Source organism: Brienomyrus brachyistius, unplaced genomic scaffold, assembly GCF_023856365.1.
Source record: "Brienomyrus brachyistius isolate T26 unplaced genomic scaffold, BBRACH_0.4 scaffold123, whole genome shotgun sequence".
Classification (NCBI taxonomy): domain Eukaryota; kingdom Metazoa; phylum Chordata; class Actinopteri; order Osteoglossiformes; family Mormyridae; genus Brienomyrus; species Brienomyrus brachyistius.
This window is the reverse complement of record NW_026042398.1, coordinates 335,372-354,672: the sequence shown is the minus strand read 5'-3', so window position 1 is coordinate 354,672 and position 19,301 is coordinate 335,372. Positions and strand designations below refer to the sequence as shown.

At 52.9% G+C, this 19,301-nt stretch overlaps 1 protein-coding gene across 1 annotated transcript in view; it reads right to left on the bottom strand.

Annotated features, from left to right (window-relative positions):
* LOC125727863 (roundabout homolog 1-like) overlaps positions 1-19,301 on the bottom strand; it is a 156,260-nt gene that overhangs the window by 58,787 nt on the left and 78,172 nt on the right. The window contains 3 exon segments of the mRNA XM_049004840.1: positions 14,917-15,061; positions 15,063-15,193; positions 15,196-15,243. Coding sequence (XP_048860797.1) covers positions 14,917-15,061; positions 15,063-15,193; positions 15,196-15,243 — 324 coding nt within the window.

Genomic DNA, 19,301 nt, shown 5'->3' with positions numbered 1-19,301 from the left:
CTGTCTCTCTCTATCCTTCTCCCTATCTTGTCCAGTCTCTCCCTCTCACTCCCTGTCTCTCTCTATGCCTCTCCCTGTCTCGCCCAGTCTCTCCCTCTCACTCCCTGTCTCTCTCTATCCTTCTCCCTATCTTGTCCAGTCTCTCCCTCTCACTCCCTGTCTCTCTCTATGCCTCTCCCTGTCTCGCCCAGTCTCTCCCTCTCACTCCCTGTCTCTCTCTATCCCTCTCCCTATCTCGCCCAGTCTCTCCCTCTCGCTCCCTGTCTCTCTCTATCCCTCTCCCTATCTCACCCAGTCTCTCCCTCTCGCTCCCTGTCTCTCTCTATCCCTCTCCCTATCTCGCACAGTCTCTCCCTCCTGCTCCCTGTCTCTCTCTATCCTTCTCCCTATCTTGTCCAGTCTCTCCCTCTCACTCCCTGTCTCTCTCTATGCCTCTCCCTGTCTCGCCCAGTCTCTCCCTCTCACTCCCTGTCTCTCTCTATCCTTCTCCCTATCTCACCCAGTCTCTCCCTCTCACTCCCTGTCTCTCTCTATCCTTCTCCCTATCTTGTCCAGTCTCTCCCTCTCACTCCCTGTCTCTCTCTATGCCTCTCCCTGTCTCGCCCAGTCTCTCCCTCTCACTCCCTGTCTCTCTCTATCCCTCTCCCTATCTCGCCCAGTCTCTCCCTCTCGCTCCCTGTCTCTCTCTATACCTCTCCCTATCTCACCCAGTCTCTCCCTCTCGCTCCCTGTCTCTCTCTATCCCTCTCCCTATCTCGCACAGTCTCTCCCTCCTGCTCCCTGTCTCTCTCTATCCTTCTCCCTATCTTGTCCAGTCTCTGCCTCTCACTCCCTGTCTCTCTCTATGCCTCTCCCTGTCTCGCCCAGTCTCTCCCTCTCACTCCCTGTCTCTCTCTATCCTTCTCCCTATCTCGCCCAGTCTCTCCCTCTCACTCCCTGTCTCTCTCTATGCCTCTCCCTGTCTCGCCCAGTCTCTCCCTCCCGCTCCCTGTCTCTCTCTATCCCTCTCCCTATCTCGCCCAGTCTCTCCCTCCCGCTCCCTGTCCCTCTCTATCCCTCTCCCTATCTCGCCCAGTCTCTCCCTCTCACTCCCTGTCTCTCTCTATCTCTCTCCCTATCTCACCCAGTCTCTCCCTCTCATTCCCTGTCTCTCTCTATCCCTCTCCCTATCTCGCCCAGTCTCTCTCTCTCACTCCCTGTCTCTCTCTATCTCTCTCCCTATCTCACCCAGTCTCTCCCTCTCATTCCCTGTCTCTCTCTATCCCTCTCCCTATCTCGCCCAGTCTCTCCCTCTCACTCCCTGACTCTCTCTATCCTTCTCCCTATCTCGCCCAGTCTCTCCCTCTCACTCCCTGTCTCTCTCTATCCCTCTCCCTATCTCGCCCAGTCTCTCCCTCTCACTCCCTGTCTCTCTCTATCCTTCTCCCTATCTTGTCCAGTCTCTCCCTCTCACTCCCTGTCTCTCTCTATGCCTCTCCCTGTCTCGCCCAGTCTCTCCCTCTCACTCCCTGTCTCTCTCTATCCCTCTCCCTATCTCGCCCAGTCTCTCCCTCTCGCTCCCTGTCTCTCTCTATACCTCTCCCTATCTCACCCAGTCTCTCCCTCTCGCTCCCTGTCTCTCTCTATCCCTCTCCCTATCTCGCACAGTCTCTCCCTCCTGCTCCCTGTCTCTCTCTATCCTTCTCCCTATCTTGTCCAGTCTCTGCCTCTCACTCCCTGTCTCTCTCTATGCCTCTCCCTGTCTCGCCCAGTCTCTCCCTCTCACTCCCTGTCTCTCTCTATCCTTCTCCCTATCTCGCCCAGTCTCTCCCTCTCACTCCCTGTCTCTCTCTATGCCTCTCCCTGTCTCGCCCAGTCTCTCCCTCCCGCTCCCTGTCTCTCTCTATCCCTCTCCCTATCTCGCCCAGTCTCTCCCTCCCGCTCCCTGTCCCTCTCTATCCCTCTCCCTATCTCGCCCAGTCTCTCCCTCTCACTCCCTGTCTCTCTCTATCTCTCTCCCTATCTCACCCAGTCTCTCCCTCTCATTCCCTGTCTCTCTCTATCCCTCTCCCTATCTCGCCCAGTCTCTCTCTCTCACTCCCTGTCTCTCTCTATCTCTCTCCCTATCTCACCCAGTCTCTCCCTCTCATTCCCTGTCTCTCTCTATCCCTCTCCCTATCTCGCCCAGTCTCTCCCTCTCACTCCCTGACTCTCTCTATCCTTCTCCCTATCTCGCCCAGTCTCTCCCTCTCACTCCCTGTCTCTCTCTATCCCTCTCCCTATCTCGCCCAGTCTCTCCCTCTCACTCCCTGTCTCTCTCTATCCCTCTCCCTATCTCGCCCAGTCTCTCCCTCCCGCTCCCTGTCTCTCTCTATCCCTCTCCCTATCTCGCCCAGTCTCTCCCTCTCACTCCCTGTCTCTCTCTATCCTTCTCCCTATCTCACCCAGTCTCTCCCTCTCACTCCCCGTCTCTCTCTATCCCTCTCCCTATCTCGCCCAGTCTCTCACTCTCACTCCCTGTCTCTCTCTATGCCTCTCCCTGTCTCGCCCAGTCTCTCCCTCTCACTCCCTGTCTCTCTCTATCTCTCTCCCTATCTCACCCAGTCTCTCCCTCTCACTCCCTGTCTCTCTCTATGCCTCTCCCTGTCTCGCCCAGTCTCTCCCTCCCGCTCCCTGTCTCTCTCTATCCCTCTCCCTATCTCGCCCAGTCTCTCCCTCTCACTCCCTGTCTCTCTCTATCCTTCTCCCTATCTCACCCAGTCTCTCCCTCTCACTCCCTGTCTCTCTCTATCCCTCTCCCTATCTCGCCCAGTCTCTCCCTCTCACTCCCTGTCTCTCTCTATGCCTCTCCCTGTCTCGCCCAGTCTCTCCCTCTCACTCCCTGTCTCTCTCTATCCTTCTCCCTATCTTGTCCAGTCTCTCCCTCTCACTCCCTGTCTCTCTCTATGCCTCTCCCTGTCTCGCCCAGTCTCTCCCTCCCGCTCCCTGTCTCTCTCTATCCCTCTCCCTATCTCGCCCAGTCTCTCCCTCTCACTCCCTGTCTCTCTCTATCCCTCTCCCTATCTCGCCCAGTCTCTCCCTCCCGCTCCCTGTCTCTCTCTATCCCTCTCCCTATCTCGCCCAGTCTCTCCCTCTCACTCCCTGTCTCTCTCTATCCTTCTCCCTATCTCGCCCAGTCTCTCCCTCTCACTCCCTGTCTCTCTCTATGCCTCTCCCTGTCTCGCCCAGTCTCTCCCTCTCACTCCCTGTCTCTCTCTATCCTTCTCCCTATCTTGTCCAGTCTCTCCCTCTCACTCCCTGTCTCTCTCTATGCCTCTCCCTGTCTCGCCCAGTCTCTCCCTCCCGCTCCCTGTCTCTCTCTATCCCTCTCCCTATCTCGCCCAGTCTCTCCCTCTCACTCCCTGTCTCTCTCTATCCTTATCCCTATCTCACCCAGTCTCTCCCTCTCACTCTCTGTCTCTCTTTATCTCTCTCCTTGTCTCGCCCAGTCTCTCCCTCTTGCTCCCTGACTGTCTCTATCCCTCTTCCCGTCTCTCTCCATCTCTCCCTCTCTCTCTTTCCCTTCCAGTCTCACTCTCCACCTCTCACTCCTTCTTCCTTTTCCACCCATTTCTCTCTCTGTCTCTCTTCCTCCTCCTCTTCCTCCTCCCATCTCTCTCCCTCTCCCCTCCCCTGTCCCCCATCCCCCCATCCCTCTCCTCAAAGGCTGCTGCACGGGCCAATTATCGAACAAAGGAGGACAAATTAAAACGGCATGAAACAAAATGCTGGAAGCCACAACAAAAGGCATCCACCACAGGAGGTGGAGGGATGCTACGGTGGGGGGTGGAAGATTAACTCGCCAATGCCCCCCACCCCCACAGGACACTCTATATCAGCAAGCAGCACCATGATGCCCCCCCAAACCAAAAAAAATGCCCACATTGCTTGATTTTACCACACAGCTGAACTGCGTCTGTAATAGAATGCGATGAGCACATACATTAGGTGGTGGTGGGGGGGGGGGGGGGGGGTTAATCCCTTTCCCAAATAGCCTCTGTTGGCTTGCCCCCCTCCCCCAATTAAAACAATGATAGTTCTGTGCAGTTTTTCCTGATCCTCCCCCTCCTTCCCCCCCAACAGTGCCAACCACGGGTGATGACCGAGTTCACTGGTATTTAACCCTGAGTATTTACACGGTGTATGGCTCACTGGGGTGTGAAGCGTGGGTATGCTGGAAAGACTGGTGTCACCCTGCTAGGCCTCGGGAAACAGATACACAAACGAGAACACATGCAGGCAGACGCACATGCTTGCAGACAGGTAGAAACATGCGTGTTCAGACAGGCAGACAGGAGCAGACGCTTGCGGACAGGTGCACACACACGCATGCATGCAAACAGATGCATACGTTTGCAGACAGGTAGAAACATGCGTGTTCAGAAAGCCAGACGAGCGCAGACGCACGTCTGTGCAGACAGGGGGCGCCGATGTCAAACGACAGCCTGCCAGCTCGTCTCCTGTCTCTGCCTCCGGTCTGGTGACGAACAGCTGCAGTCACAGACAGTTCCTCGGGGACAATGTTCAGGTGCACATGTAACGGGAGCAGCGTGTGTGTGTGTGTGTGTGTGTGTGTGTGTGTGTGTGTGTGTGTGTGCCTGAGCTGGGTGTCCCTTTGTTGTGGTACCTGGCTGGGTCAGACCAGGCTGACGTAAGCTTTAAACAAAGCAAAAGCATAAAGGGGGGGGGGGTCATGGTGAGGACTGGGAAAGCCATGGCGATGGGCAAAGCGAGTACGGCATGAAAATAGATAAACAGGTGAATAAAATGGCTTCATGTTCCACCCCCAACCCCCCTCCCGGCATTGTGAGGCCGCCCACAAGCACAGCCCCACTGCTTTTAAGATGAGAGCCACCATTTCTCCCCTTTTCTGCTCTCCCCCAGCACAGATTACACAAAATTGCACTAATGACACACTGCGATTCAATGTGGAATTCAGAACCCCCTGCCCCCCCCACCCATTTATACAGTCTCACTCTTATAGACATCTCTTAGCCTGCTACTTAATCCAGAACACACAGGCACACACCGACACACACAGACACACACAGACACACACACCGACACACACAGACACACACACCGACACACACAGACACACACAGACACACACACCGACACACACAGAAACACACAGACACACACACCGACACACACAGACACACACACCGACACACACAGAAACACACAGACACACACACCGACACATACAGACACACACCGACACACACACACACACACACAGAGATAAACACACACACAGACACACACACATAGACACACACATAGACACACACACAGACGCACACAGACACACACAGACGCACACAGACAGACGCACTCAAAAATACAGACACACACAGACAGACACACACAGACGCACACAGACGCACACACACAGACACACAGATGCACACAGACACACACAGACAGACACACACAGACGCACACAGACACACACACACAGACGCACACAGACACACACACACACACAGATGCACACAGACACACACACACAGCCACACAGACGCACACAGACGCACACAGACACACACAGACACACACACACAGACACACACAGACACACACACACAGACGCACACAGACGCACACAGACACACACACACAGACGCACACAGGCACACACACACAGACGCACACAAAAACACAGACACACGACACACACAGACAACACGAGTAAGACAGGCCAGGGGCAGAACGGTAGAGATGGGTGGCCGGACCAGGCACCCCCACTATCTCCACCTCCCTGCTGGCCGAGCCGGGCCTCCCCCCTGCTTCCCACACACACCAAACACTCGATCTCGGCGTAAAGCAGATAAGGGTGCTAGAGAAAGTGCCGGAACAGGACAGCAGAAAATGTACATCCACCCCCCCCCCATGAAATTTTTACCCCTCATTTTCCGTGAGCCCCCACCTGTGGAAGCACCCCTCAGCCGGAGTACTATTCCTGCTTCCCTGCTGCTGCTTCCCGCTGCTTGCCCATAGTTCATTATTCCAACACCAATCGTTGCTGCTAGACTGAACTGGCCTTGGAGAACTCCCCCCACCCCGCCCCCCCACACACACTCAGACATCCCGGTCGACGAATCTACAATTATCCAGACGATGAGGGGCACACACGGAATACCCCGACTCTGACAGAAATCTCCTCCAGCTACAGTCTGGGGGGGGGGTCCATCTCTTGCAGAACACCCCCACCCCACCCTGAAATCTACCATGGGGATAAACCAATGCAGGCATCATGTAACTGGCTGCCATTCCGAATTAATTATTTTTGAAAAGCCCCCAGTGGTTTTCGCAGAAAGGGGAGCCACTGGCTACAGCAGTTGCTTACAAACAAAGAGGTAAGTCGTGCTGAAGGACACATCATGCTGGCCAGGCGTCTCGGCCTTCCTGAGCCCTTTTTGCTGTAGCTCTCGCCCCAAGCCGCAGATGGCCTCTTTGTGCCTGACATCCACCACCAGGAGTCAGAGGTTAGCCCTCAGCCTCCAGCCCCCAGCCCCATCCTGTGCCACTGCCCCCTCAGCCGGGAAGACAGAAAACAGACCTCATGCAGGGGTACAGAGGTCACCGACGCCTTGGTCTAAGAGCGAGGTAATGTGGGATTTTCCTGACCCCAGTAAGGCTTCTCTCCACCTCACAGAATGCTGCCGTCCTGACAGGAGATACAGGCCTTTCCCCCCCATCGCTGTCAAGCTCAGGAAAATTTATCGACCAAGAAGACTGGAGGTTAGAAGGTGCAGCGGGGAGGAATGTCTGCACTTCCTCGTCAATCTCCACCTCGGACATCTCGCAAACGTCCACCTACATGCTCGGAACTGTCCGACACCAACACACACTAGGCTCTCGGTTCTGTAGGTCTCATCGTGAATGATTCACTCTCCCAATCTTAATCCCAAAAAGTAAACAGAAATGTGGTCTGACAGTCTGATTTGGTTCAGACTTGATCGACCAGGTAAGTCCAGAGTGAAGAGGGTAACCCTGTCGGCAAACAAGACTGGGGTGTTTTCCCGAGGCTTCGTGATTCACTGAAGGAAAGCCCATCTCGAGATTATCCACTGCAGGAAAGCCCATCTCGAGATTATCCACTGCAGGAAAGCCCATCTCGAGATTATCCACTGCAGGAGAGCCCATCTCGAGATTATCCACTGCAGGAAAGCCCATCTCGAGATTATCCACTGCAGGAAAGCCCATCTCGAGATTATCCACTGCAGGAAAGCCCATCTCGTGATTATCAACACACATGCAAACATGTCATGGAATCGCATCTCACACTGATCTTCATTGTTACATTATTGCCACGCTGAAAATGTGTGATTTGAATTCCTGTGTAATTGGAGAGGACGTGTGATTGCGTGTGTGGGGAGGGGGGGGGCGGATGCTCCAGTGTGCGGGGGGGGGTGTGCGCAGCAGACAGGTCTCCTTAGAGGATCACTATTCCTTCAGCCATGAACTTCATCCCTAGACAATCTCCCACATATTTAAAGGAAAAATTCTCTGTCATCAGATTTTTTTTCGTTCAGATTTTTTTCCCCATGCAGTGAAATCAACGTCTGCCAGTTGGTCACCCTTAACGCCACGTCACTGTGCCCAATACCCCTACACTGTAACAGGTACATCAAAAGGAGGCATCCATTACCAGGTGTTCACCTTCCCTATCCCATAATTCCCTGCTTGCAGAGTGGAATGCGTTCACTGCTGCCCTTAGTTCCAATGGGCTGTTCAGACCGCGACGGCATTGGAAGACATTCCGATTCCATTCTGCCAAGGCTGCGAGAGTCAGAGACGGACTGGCGGTGGTTTAACCACACGACCACACGTGGCACCCCCCCCCCCCCAGGCACTCATGCACGCCCCATCCCTCATACCCACGTTGCCCTTCTGTGAGAGGCAATTGCCCTCAATGGCGCCAGTCTCCCTGCTGTTCTGTCTGAGGTCGAGGGCTTGGCCCAGCTACCCTATAGCTGTTCCTCCACCCCACTCAGAAGATCACGCATGCAGATCACCCCAGAACCCTATCTAACCGCACAGGCATCAGTCAGGTTGTGATATAAACACCTGTTCAAACAGGACTGGACCATGTCTGGAGGGGTCATGGGGAGGGGCTATTACCCAGTTACACGGGTGATAAATCTTAAACGGCTCAGCTGGACCTTATTTTTACAGTGTTACATGCGTGACCTGATATTCCCGACCCAGTGTCCACACCAGTACAGGTTCAACTCCCGCCCCACTGAGAGGGCAGCACATCTGGGGACGCGTGGAGAGCGGCTGGGTCTCCCGGGAGCAGGGAGCCGAGTCGAGAGCCAAGGAAGCTGGAAGGGACCCAGTCGTGGTGGGGATCACCACAATTTATGGAGGGACAAGATGTTTCAGAACAGCAACCAGGCTTTATGCTGTGCAGTGATAATGAGGAGGAGAGGGTGTTGGGGGTTGTGTTTGGGAGGGGGTCTCACGTAAGGTCCAAAATCCTGAAGCAGAAAGTGTGCCAACTCCTTTCCTGTTTTCTTTTTTAATTTTCCTTTCCTGAGTAGTCACTCCATTCTCAAACAAAGGAGAGGCCTGTTAGGGAAGGAGCAATGAGAGGGGGAAAGCGGAGGAGGGGAAAGAGGAGGAGGGGAAAGAGGAGGACATGGGGGCCCCTGAAAAATTTGCAATTTGGCTAAAAAAAAAGAAAGAGTGCAGGAGATAAATAAGGTGTCTGGAGGGGGGGGTGCGCTACGAGACACAATTAGAGCAGAATACATTAGGGCTGTGATGAATGCGTGCAGACAGCACGCTGCCGACGGCTGCCGCCAGGACGTCCTGGGGCCCCCCCCAGCACTAACGCGCAGGCAGAGCTCCTGAATGGGATGGAAGCACCTCTCAGTGCAGGGGGGGGGCATATAGGGGGATTTTACCAGCTCAAATCGTACAGGAGCAGAAGGTACCAGAGCAGCTGTGGAATGGGCTTGAGGGGGGCTCTCAGGTTTTTGTGGGGGGGATGGGTGGCTGGGGGGGGGGGTAAGCTTAGCTAAACACACCTGTTAGGACCAATTAGAAACTGAATGCACACACACATGCACACATAGGAAAATACAGGCACAGGCATACAAACGCAAAAGACACACATGCACTGGTGAACATGTGCACCACGGTAAAAATGCACAATGACACAAACACGCCTTTAAAAATATATACACAGACGCACACAGAAAAGAGACACACTCACTCACTCACACACACACACATTACAGCACATCACACTTAATTGGCCTGACAAAGCCCCCCTCCCACTCCCACGCAGATTCGTGGGGACTGAACTGCACTGGACCCCCTCTCTGCTCCCCCCTCACAACTCGTTGCTCCGCTTGCAGGGAGATATGCCACGGTAACACAGCTCACGCATCACCACTGCGTTTCCTGCCTGGAAGACGTCCAAACCTATGAAGTGGGACGCGAAGAGATCCGCTGCACCGGGCCGTGCCACTGACACTATGACTCCGACCTCCGACCTCCCCAGTCAGCTCTCACCTAGCGGGACCTGATGTCGGGGCTGACTAAACACACCACGGCAAAACAAGCACATTTTATAAGCCTCATGTCCCCTTTCCAGGTTAGGCCCATCCGTGGAAAATTCCTTTCCTTCATCGTCATGTAATGCAACTTTCTTAAACCTCACCCACACTGGGAAAGGTGCTATATCAAGGGCCTCGAACTCAAATAACCCCGGAGCTAGGAGGTAATTTTATTTTTAAATAATATACATACAGATAATCGGCTAAACAAGCAGTGTTAAAATTAGTCATTAGAGGGGGTTGGTGTTGGTGAAATTTATTAATGAAAAAACATGTTGCAGGTCGGATAGAAGTGTTTCCCGGGACGGAGAATAAGGATCCCTGTGCTGTATGAAAATAAACGGAGCTTAAAGGAACAGCCCTCCCAACTCTATTTCTTCTTATTTATTTCTGTTTGTTATAGTATGTTTTGGTCTGTTTTTTCTGTTTTTTTATTTATAGGCTGTTGTAACAAGTAAATTTCCCCAGTGTAGTATCAATAAAGTCTTATCTACTCATGTCTTATCTTATCTGAATGATAGACAACATGTAAACACACTTAAAGACAATGTGATTTTAGGCACATTCCAGGCTGTATCCGGACTTTACTTGGGATTTGAACTTCCGCCCTCCTGATCAGCTTCTTCCCTTCTGATCAGTGTCCGCCCTTCTGATCAGCTTCCGCCCTCCTGCTCAGTGTCCGCCCTCCTGATCAGCTTCCGCCCTCCTGGTCAGCGTCTGCTCTCCTGATCAGCTTCCGCCCTTCTGATCAGCTTCCGCCCTCCTGCTCAGTGTCCGCCCTCCTGATCAGCTTCTTCCCTTCTGATCAGTGTCCGCCCTTCTGATCAGCTTCCGCCCTTCTGCTCAGTGTCCGCCCTTCTGATCAGCTTCCGCCCTCCAGGTCAGCGTCTGCCCTCCTGATCAGCTTCTGCCCTCCTGGTCAGCGTCTGCCCTTCTGATCAGCTTCCGCCCTTCTGATCAGCTTCCGCCCTCCTGCTCAGTGTCCGCCCTCCTGATCAGCTTCTTCCCTTCTTATCAGTGTCCGCCCTTCTGATCAGCTTCCGCCCTTCTGATCAGCTTCCGCCCTCCTGCTCAGTGTCCGCTCTCCTGATCAGCTTCTTCCCTTCTGATCAGTGTCCGCCCTTCTGATCAGCTTCCGCCCTCCTGCTCAGTGTCTGCCCTTCTGATCAGCTTCTGCCCTCCAGGTCAGCGTCTGCCCTCCTGATCAGCTTCTGCCCTCCTGGTCAGCGTCTGCCCTTCTGATCAGCTTCCGCCCTTCTGATCAGCTTCCGCCCTCCTGCTCAGTGTCCGCCCTCCTGATCAGCTTCCGCCCTTCTGATCAGCTTCCGCCCTCCAGGTCAGCGTCCGCCCTCCTGATCAGCTTCCGCCCTTCTGATCAGCTTCCGCCCTTCTGATCAGCTTCCGCCCTCCTGCTCAGTGTCCGCCCTCCTGATCAGCTTCCGCCCTCCTGGTCAGCGTCTGCCCTCCTGATCAGCTTCCGCCCTTCTGATCAGCTTCCGCCCTCCTGCTCAGTGTCCGCCCTCCTGATCAGCTCTTCCTTCTGATCAGTGTCCGCCCTTCTGATCAGCTTCCGCCCTCCAGGTCGGCGTCTGCCCTCCTGATCAGCTTCCGCCCACAAGGTTTCCTGCTTGTGGTGTCTTCACCCCAAACCGCCCACGATTCCCGGGGCCGTGGCATACACGGGCTTGCGGTGGCGCCCAGCTCCTCGCTGACGCCTGTTTCCTGGGCAGCCTGCGGGTGCCCCGGAAGCCTAAGTGCCAGGGGGCCATAAGGTGCTTCAGCACTCGCCTCATACTCCAGCCAATGGCGGCAGACCGTAACAAAGGGACCTGCAAGCGTTTACATCTTCAAGCTGAAACAAGCAACCCCTTTATAAAGTGTTTTTCCATAAATGAGCGTTTCAGGAGACTCGGGTCTATATGGGAAGCGGGGGGGGGGGGGGGGGGGGGGGGGGAGGGTTGTACATGTTGGATGTTGCCCCAGACGGGTAATTTGGCTGAAAACGTGGCAGAACAAAAGCAGCAGGGCAGCGTGGGTAAATCTCACTGGAGGGCGACAACAATGGGGTCATTAGCGGTGTGAAACAGGAGAATGTTCAACCCGTTCCTGTGGGAGGGGGGGAGGGGGTCAATGAACACATAGGTGTCTCCCATAGACTTCTAGGTGGGGGGGGGGAGTAATTTAGTTAAGTGTAAGTTGGCTGGCCAGGGGGAGCTTCCAACCCGAGTGTGACTCTGAGAGACCGATTAAGCAAGGACATGCATTAGCTGCTGAATGGAGATGCAGACCACTGCCCCCACTATGAGCATCCTGCCTGGGTTCCATGTCGACTCAATACATCCTCTGTGTTCTGTTAAAGAGTGGTGTCGGGTTTAAAGCCTTCTCTAGGACAGGCACAGGGATTTCAGCTCAGGCTGTGCTGTAAGCATCTCCGTCCCTTCTGGTAAACGCTAGAGTTACTCAACTGAATATTCCCAGGCATGCAAACCAATCTCTGCTAAAGCCCCGCCCACCACACCGTCATTGGATCACTATCTCGCTACCACAACCAATTAAAAGATTTATTGCAGCACTAAATCATGCTTCAGACTGGGAGGGATTTGCTGTGGACATCAACAGGGAGGCCAGTATGTGGAAGAGGGCTGCTCTTCACCAAGTCTGACTGTGGCTGGTAGGTCTGACGGCTGCTGCGTCTCCTGGAAGATGATCAGGGGTCAGCAGTCAGAGCTCAGGGTCTCGATTGCAGCGCAAAGGCACTGAGAATGACACCACTGTACAGTCGCCTCAAACAATGGTGGCACATGCAAAAACCGTCACCTGTTAACCAAAATAACACGCACACACACACGGACACAGGTTTGTGCCACTGGCGCGGAAGAACACAGCCATTCCCAGAGAGTCACTATAACAGGAAGTGACCTGTCCTCACTGCTACAGAGGTCAAAGGTCACGTGGGAGTTAGAGGGTTCCAAGGGGCCAGCTGGGAAGCTGAAAACATGGGTGTGAGGTTCCCAGACTCACAGGCCGATGGGAAATGGGCATCACTGGGGGGGGCAGAATGGGCAATGAGATGCTTAACTTTGTTTTATTTACTTTAGCCTTCGTCTTTCCGGAAAAACCGCAATCAAAACCGTGACAGCAGCATGAAGGTGCAGAACAAGGGGGTGGGGGAGAGATGGGATCTCCTGAAAACCAGAGGATATACTGGAGGTGAAGAGAGACCACACGCACGGAGCGGATATGGAGGGGGCACAGAGGGGGGTGCTCTTATAATGGGTAAATGAAACACAGATATACAGGCAATTAGCAAGTTATTTTCTCTCCACAGCTGAATAGATATGACTCAAGGCCTTGAGGCTGTGAGGCCGGAATGGACCACGGGGGGGGGGATTGATTGTTGGGAGCTCTAGGGAAATTGTCACCATATACTTTTGGTGGGGGTGGGGGGTTAACTTATACTGGGAAATGCCACCTGTCTGCCCCTCACACGCAGTACCAAACACCCCGGAGAACACAAACCAGTATAACCAGTATCCCACCAGATTCTGTGCAGACTTTGAGTTCTTCCCACCCCAGCACGTCACCTGACTGGGCAAAAAAACACCCCAGTAGCCGGCATCGTCTTTTACGAGGCCAGCCCACGCTCCCGTTAAGGCCAGCTCTAAGTGGGAACACATTGTGTGTTTGCGTGTGCGAGTGTCCCTGGGGGGTCCCAGCTGCTCTCGACACTTCCTGCCCCAGATGTCCATACCGGTGCTGAATCAGCGGCATCGGGTTGAAGAATCAGTCAATGAGGGGCCTCTGTCTTGGTTCAGCTGGGATTGTTACTGTGGGGGGGGCTAAGCCCCCACCCTTTAGCGACAGGAACATGGGTGGGAGGGGCAGAACAGTCAACCCCCAAGCACTAGCGCCCCCTGAAGACTTATCAGGCGCCTGGAGGCAAAACACGCATAGTTCCTCCCGTTGCCAAGGCAGCAGAAGCGTGATGCTTAAAGGCAGCGGTGGGTGGGGCAGGCAAATCTAATTAAAAGTTGGCCGGACATTGAGGGGAAATTTTAAACGAGAAAGCAGACACAGGGGGATCTGTGACTGTATATAAAAGTGTGATTCCACTGTGAAATACTGTCCCGCGGTTTTTAATCACACGGTCAACACCCTGGATCTGCAGAGGCAGAACAGGATCTGAGAACCCAGTCAGACTAAGAAAAGCAAAAGGCACGAGAAGCCGTGCTGCATGATCACAGGGTGAGACCTGGGCTTTAAAATGCTGCGACGTCTCGGTTGCGGCTACAGCCCCTCAAAGCGAAAACAGTGGAAATGACAGTCAGCCAAGTGCAACTGATTCACATAATGCTTTGGGGGGGGGGGGTTGCAATCTTTCAACAGTGGAGGCACAGACGTGACACTCACAGAAAGAGCGGGATTATGGGATTGAGGAGAACGTGCGCCCGTTTCAGGTAGACTGCGATTGGGCTGCCACAAGCAGGACGGGTGGCAATATATGGTGATGAACTGATGGCCATTTATGTCATGGAAGCTACACTGATACACAGTCAGACAGCCAACATGCTGGTTCTCTGAGAGGTGAGACCAGCCCATGATAGTCCCCCAGCGGCTTCTCTAGCTTCTGTAATTCAGTTACAGCTTTAACCCACTTCCCAACTATTATTACACTGGTTCCCAAAGGGTTAAATCAGGACACTGACTGACAGCCTGTGTAAAATCCCACTCACCTCAAATAGGGTATCAAGCCCCATTGCTAATTAACACCAGCTTTGAGTTAAAAGCAGTTACACTAGGCAGTGTAAACAAAGTTCCTTAGGGACCGGCTCACATCTCAGGACAAGAGGGCTACTTCTGGTTCCATTTGGACCCCAACCCTCTGGACTGGGCTGCTGTTCTCCTAACTGACGTTTGTCCTTTCAATGCAAACTGTTCTCCCTGTTCATTGACCCAGGTCACCCAGTTTAGCAGCCTTATTTTCTGATCTTAAAAACAAGCCATGAAAACACCGCCCACTGGTCAGCAGTTTACGGTACACAAGCTGGCCGCTGACAAAATGTCATCTAGCCCCCCCCCCCCCACCAGTTTCATTATATAATTCTACATATTCAGTGGCCCCTCTGAAGTGCTGGGTGCTCTGAATCTGCCAGGATGTCCCTAACCCTCCCGCACCCCTGTATACAGGGTAGAGTATCGTTGTCCATGAACAGCCCCAATGGCTGGGAGAAGCAAAGCACTATGGGTAGAGGAGCAGTGGATCAGACAGAGAATGTGAAGTAGCTGAGAAACAGCATGCGGCGAAGAGCTGGCGACTTACTGGCCACCTCCAGCGAGGCGTTGCGGCTGGCCGCCTCGCCCAGGTAGTTGCGGGCCACGCAGACGTAGCTGCCGTCGTCTGGCTTGCTGCGACGGCCGTGCACGATGCGCAGGAAGAAGAGCGAGCCGCTGGGCAGCAGCATGCGGGTGTGAGCGCGGGTTCTCCCGGTCCGTCTCCACGCGCTCGCCGTCCTTGTACCACTCCACTGTGGGTGCCGGCCGGCCCTCCGCCTTGCAGTTGAGGGTGGCCGGCTCCCCCTTGGACACGATCAGGTCGGAGGGTGCTCCACGATGCGGGGAGGGGAGTCCTCCTGGCGCAGGCGGGATCCTGCCGGGGGGGGGGGGGAAAGACGGGGGTTCACGACGGGGCTGTGTGTTCCAGCAGCGACCTGGCTCAGCACAGCCAGGCAAAACATGAAAGCTGAAGACAGCTGAACAAACAGGCTGGTGTTCAGTCCTTATGATACATATGTAAAACCCATATTTGTCTATGTCAATTTAAAAACATGGCAAAGGAGCAGTCACTACCCGGAGTAGATGTTGAAAGTGGTGATGGCTCTGAACCTACAGTGGCCCATCTGTGTGTGTTTTCTGCTTGGGCCCTGACCCAGGGCCCTTAAACGGCGAACTGGCTTTAGGTTTTCAGAATCAGGACCAATTCACAGGAATTCTGGCCTTACCTGCCTTGTTGACTCTACTGATCCTAAGACACAGAAGTTACCCATAAGCCCCTGTGCCTGTTCCATGTAACCCCTCCCCATTGTTCGTGCCCCTGTCCCCCAAAGTTCCCACAACCATCCCAGCACCAGATTAATCTTCTCGACAGCAAGCATGGCCAGCAAATTCAGGATTAATTAAACACCCCCATGCCTCGGCACCATCCGGAGCCCCTCGAGCGATTACTCGCGTGTGGCGTCTGCCTCTGTTGACATGGTCACGCTTATCACTCCTCCATTCTCTTCTCTTGTAATCCTCTTGTCCGTAAGCACCAGGGCTCTGTTATCTGAATGTGCAGGATCGTTTTTTTTCCCATAAGCCCCTGGGGCTCGCCGAGCTTGGTCAGCTGACAAGGGGCTGTCGGAACCAGCATGGCTCAGCCCACACGCGCCACAGAGAAAGATTTCTTCGTTTCTCAGAAGGTTGAAGAACGGCAAGAACAACAATGACCTAAGGAACTGGTACCTCCTCCAGCTTTCAGCTGAGTGACGGGACCATGCAGGTTTGAATGTTTAACCAGCTGCCGCCCCTGTGCGCTTTTGGCAGCTACTTGAGCAGACATGAGGGAAACAAGCTGGACCCAATCAGCTGTTATGATAATTCACTGGATCTTTTTGTGGGATCACTTTTCTGGTCAGGCCAGCAAACTCCGGGTCCAGCATATTTTAATGGTGACAAGAATCTTTAGACTGAGGACAGCAACGACCCCATCTCTGTCTCGCTAGCCTACTACATGCTCCAAAAAAGACCTGTGTTAGAGCCAATCAGAGCACTGCATGTCACATTCAACTGGAAAGCCAGCCTTAGGTTCAAAGCAGGTGAGACAAACCAACACCTCATTTGTATCCTATTTGTTGAGTGTTGAATTCAGTGAATGAAAAAACAACATCCACCTCATTTTCCTTTTTCAGGCCTCCAGGCCTTAAAGGCAAAAGAGACATCAACTATTGAAGTCCACATGCACGTGACAGACCACTAAAAGCCAAAACCTCTTCATAGAACACTTCACAATAAGCATTTTCCCACTCACACAAATCTTCCACCCTGTCGGGCGTGCATCTTGGAGTTTTTGACCAGCTATATACGTGTACATCAATAGTTCTTCGCAGCAATCTTCAGCCCTCAGGTCATAAGCCCAGACCTTAATCACTGCACCACCTGCTGGCTGCCTCTAGTAATGAGACAGCAGTGAGGGTCTCCAGGGGTCTTCCTTCAGCTGGACGTGGTGTGGGGGATGCAGAAAGTGCTGAGGTAAGCAGTTACATGGCGGGACACAGAGGAGACGTGGATTGGCGTCTAATTACCCCCACAGGCCCCACTTCCAAAAAGGGCCTGATCATCCCCTTTGATCCCATTGGCTGCTTGCTGGCCCAGCTGGACCCCCCCCTGTTTCCCCCCGGGGGTGGGGAAAGGGGGTGTATTTGCTGATGAACCTTGGACTCTGCACTTCCAGATAATACCGTCCAGTTGATGTTTTATTAAAGCTACCTTTGAAGCTCCAGCTTACTTAGTGCATCCAGCCACTAACCACCACCCCCCCCCCAGCAAGATGAAATTATTTCCTACTTACATTTATCACGCAGCTTGTGTGGTCTGTATTCAGATCACAGAGAATGAAAACTGCAGTAAGAAGCAGATTTCCTTAACCAACCCTCCCCCCCAAGGCCAACCGAGACTACCCGCCCCCCAACACATACCCCCCTGTACACTCGCATACCGCTCCCCTGTTGACTACAGGTTGTATAATGGTATTATCCATTATCCTCCCAGAGCTCAGGTCTATCCAAGGATTAATTAGGGCAGCAGGCTGACCCAATGTGACCCAAGCCGTCCCAAGACGATCAGGCGGCAGGGGGGCGGCACTTCGTCTCTATAGCTCACATGTCCAGCAGCAAAAGCGCCCCTGGCCTGCTCTGCCCCCACCAAATCACTCTGGCTCAGCCAGACTCCAGAAAGACGGAGCTAAGGGCAGGAAGGGATTATGGTAATGAACTAAAAGCACTTACAGAGAAAGATCTTGGAGCAAAGCTGCCGTCAGGTTAACAGTCTCAGCGTGACGCTATACACTGTCACTGACACCCAAAGCAGGACATCTGTGACCCAACATGGTGTGACTATGATCCAATGTGGTGTATCTGTGACCCAACAGGAAGTCTGAGAAGTATGCTATACCATACGGTTACAGGAAGTCTGAGAAGAATGCCATACAGTTACAGGAAGTCTGAGAAGTAAGCTATACCACACGGTTACAGGAAGTCTGAGAAGAATGCCATACAGTTACAGGAAGTCTGAGAAGTATGCTATACCATACGGTTACAGGAAGTCTGAGAAGAATGCCATACAGTTACAGGAAGTCTGAGAAGTAAGCTATACCAAACGGTTACAGGAAGTCTGAGAAGAATGCCATACAGTTACAGGAAGTCTGAGAAGTATGCTATACCATACGGTTACAGGAAGTCTGAGAAGAATGCCATACAGTTACAGGAAGTCTGAGAAGTATGCTATACCATATGGTTACAGGACGTCTGAGAAGAATGCCATACAGTTACAGGAAGTCTGAGAAGTATGCTATACCATACGGTTACAGGAAGTCTGAGAAGAATGCCATACAGTTACAGGAAGTCTGAGAAGTATGCTATACCATACGGTTACAGGAAGTCTGGAAAGTAATAGCAGAGCCCTTCCACTGTACGATACAGATACAGGAAGTATTACATTAATGACTGGACCCCTCTACTGCAACGGCAAGCTACAGAAAGTCTGAGAAGTAATGACTGAGCATTTAGACTGGGCCATACAGCTACAGGAAGTCTGTAAACTCCAAACAGAACCCTTTTGCAGCACTACACAAAAACAGGAAGTCTGTAAATTCATGGCAGAGCTCCTCTGCTGTAACACACAGCTACAGGAAGTCTGTAAACTCCAAACAGAACCCTTTTAAAGTACTACACAAAAACAGGAAGTCTGTAAAATCATAGCAGAGCTCCTCTGCTGTCAAAGTCTGGCAAGTCATGGTTGAAACCCTACTCTACGATGTGTACTCTATAGGAGGTTTCTAAACATCGCTAATACCTTTAAGAGCTGACAAAATTCCTTCTGCTAGCCGGATTTGAGAGCGTGTGCTATCGTCTGTCTTCATTGCTCAAGGAATTTGTGAACAGTGAAACGCACTGAAACCAGATGATGCCACGCCAGGGAAATATGAAGACTACCCACTAATTGTTCCCATTTGTGTTATGGCCCTAATTTAATTGCCTGTGAATATAAGGATGTTTCACTGCTATTAATCTTTGCTGTTTCAGTGCCTCTAAAGCAGGTTGTGATGTGGAGCCACCATCTGTAATAAAATCTTAGCATGTAGGTGTAGGACCTGAACATGGAAACTTCTCCTGGAGGATATACTTGTGACTGAGTGGGGAACTATGAACCTCATATCCCCCCACGCCGCACCCAACATCTGCAAGAAGATGGAAATGTAGGCTGGCAGTGGGCCTTGTTTTTCTGCTCCAGTGCATCATGGGACAGAAACGCAAGCTCACATTAGGCATTCTGGGAGTGTATCCAACTTCTCCACATAAGTTCAGAGCTGAAGAACTTCGAGACACACAACCCATTCTCAGAATTCTCCTCTGATTACCTTTTCCTCCCTGGCACACCCTCCCCTCAGTG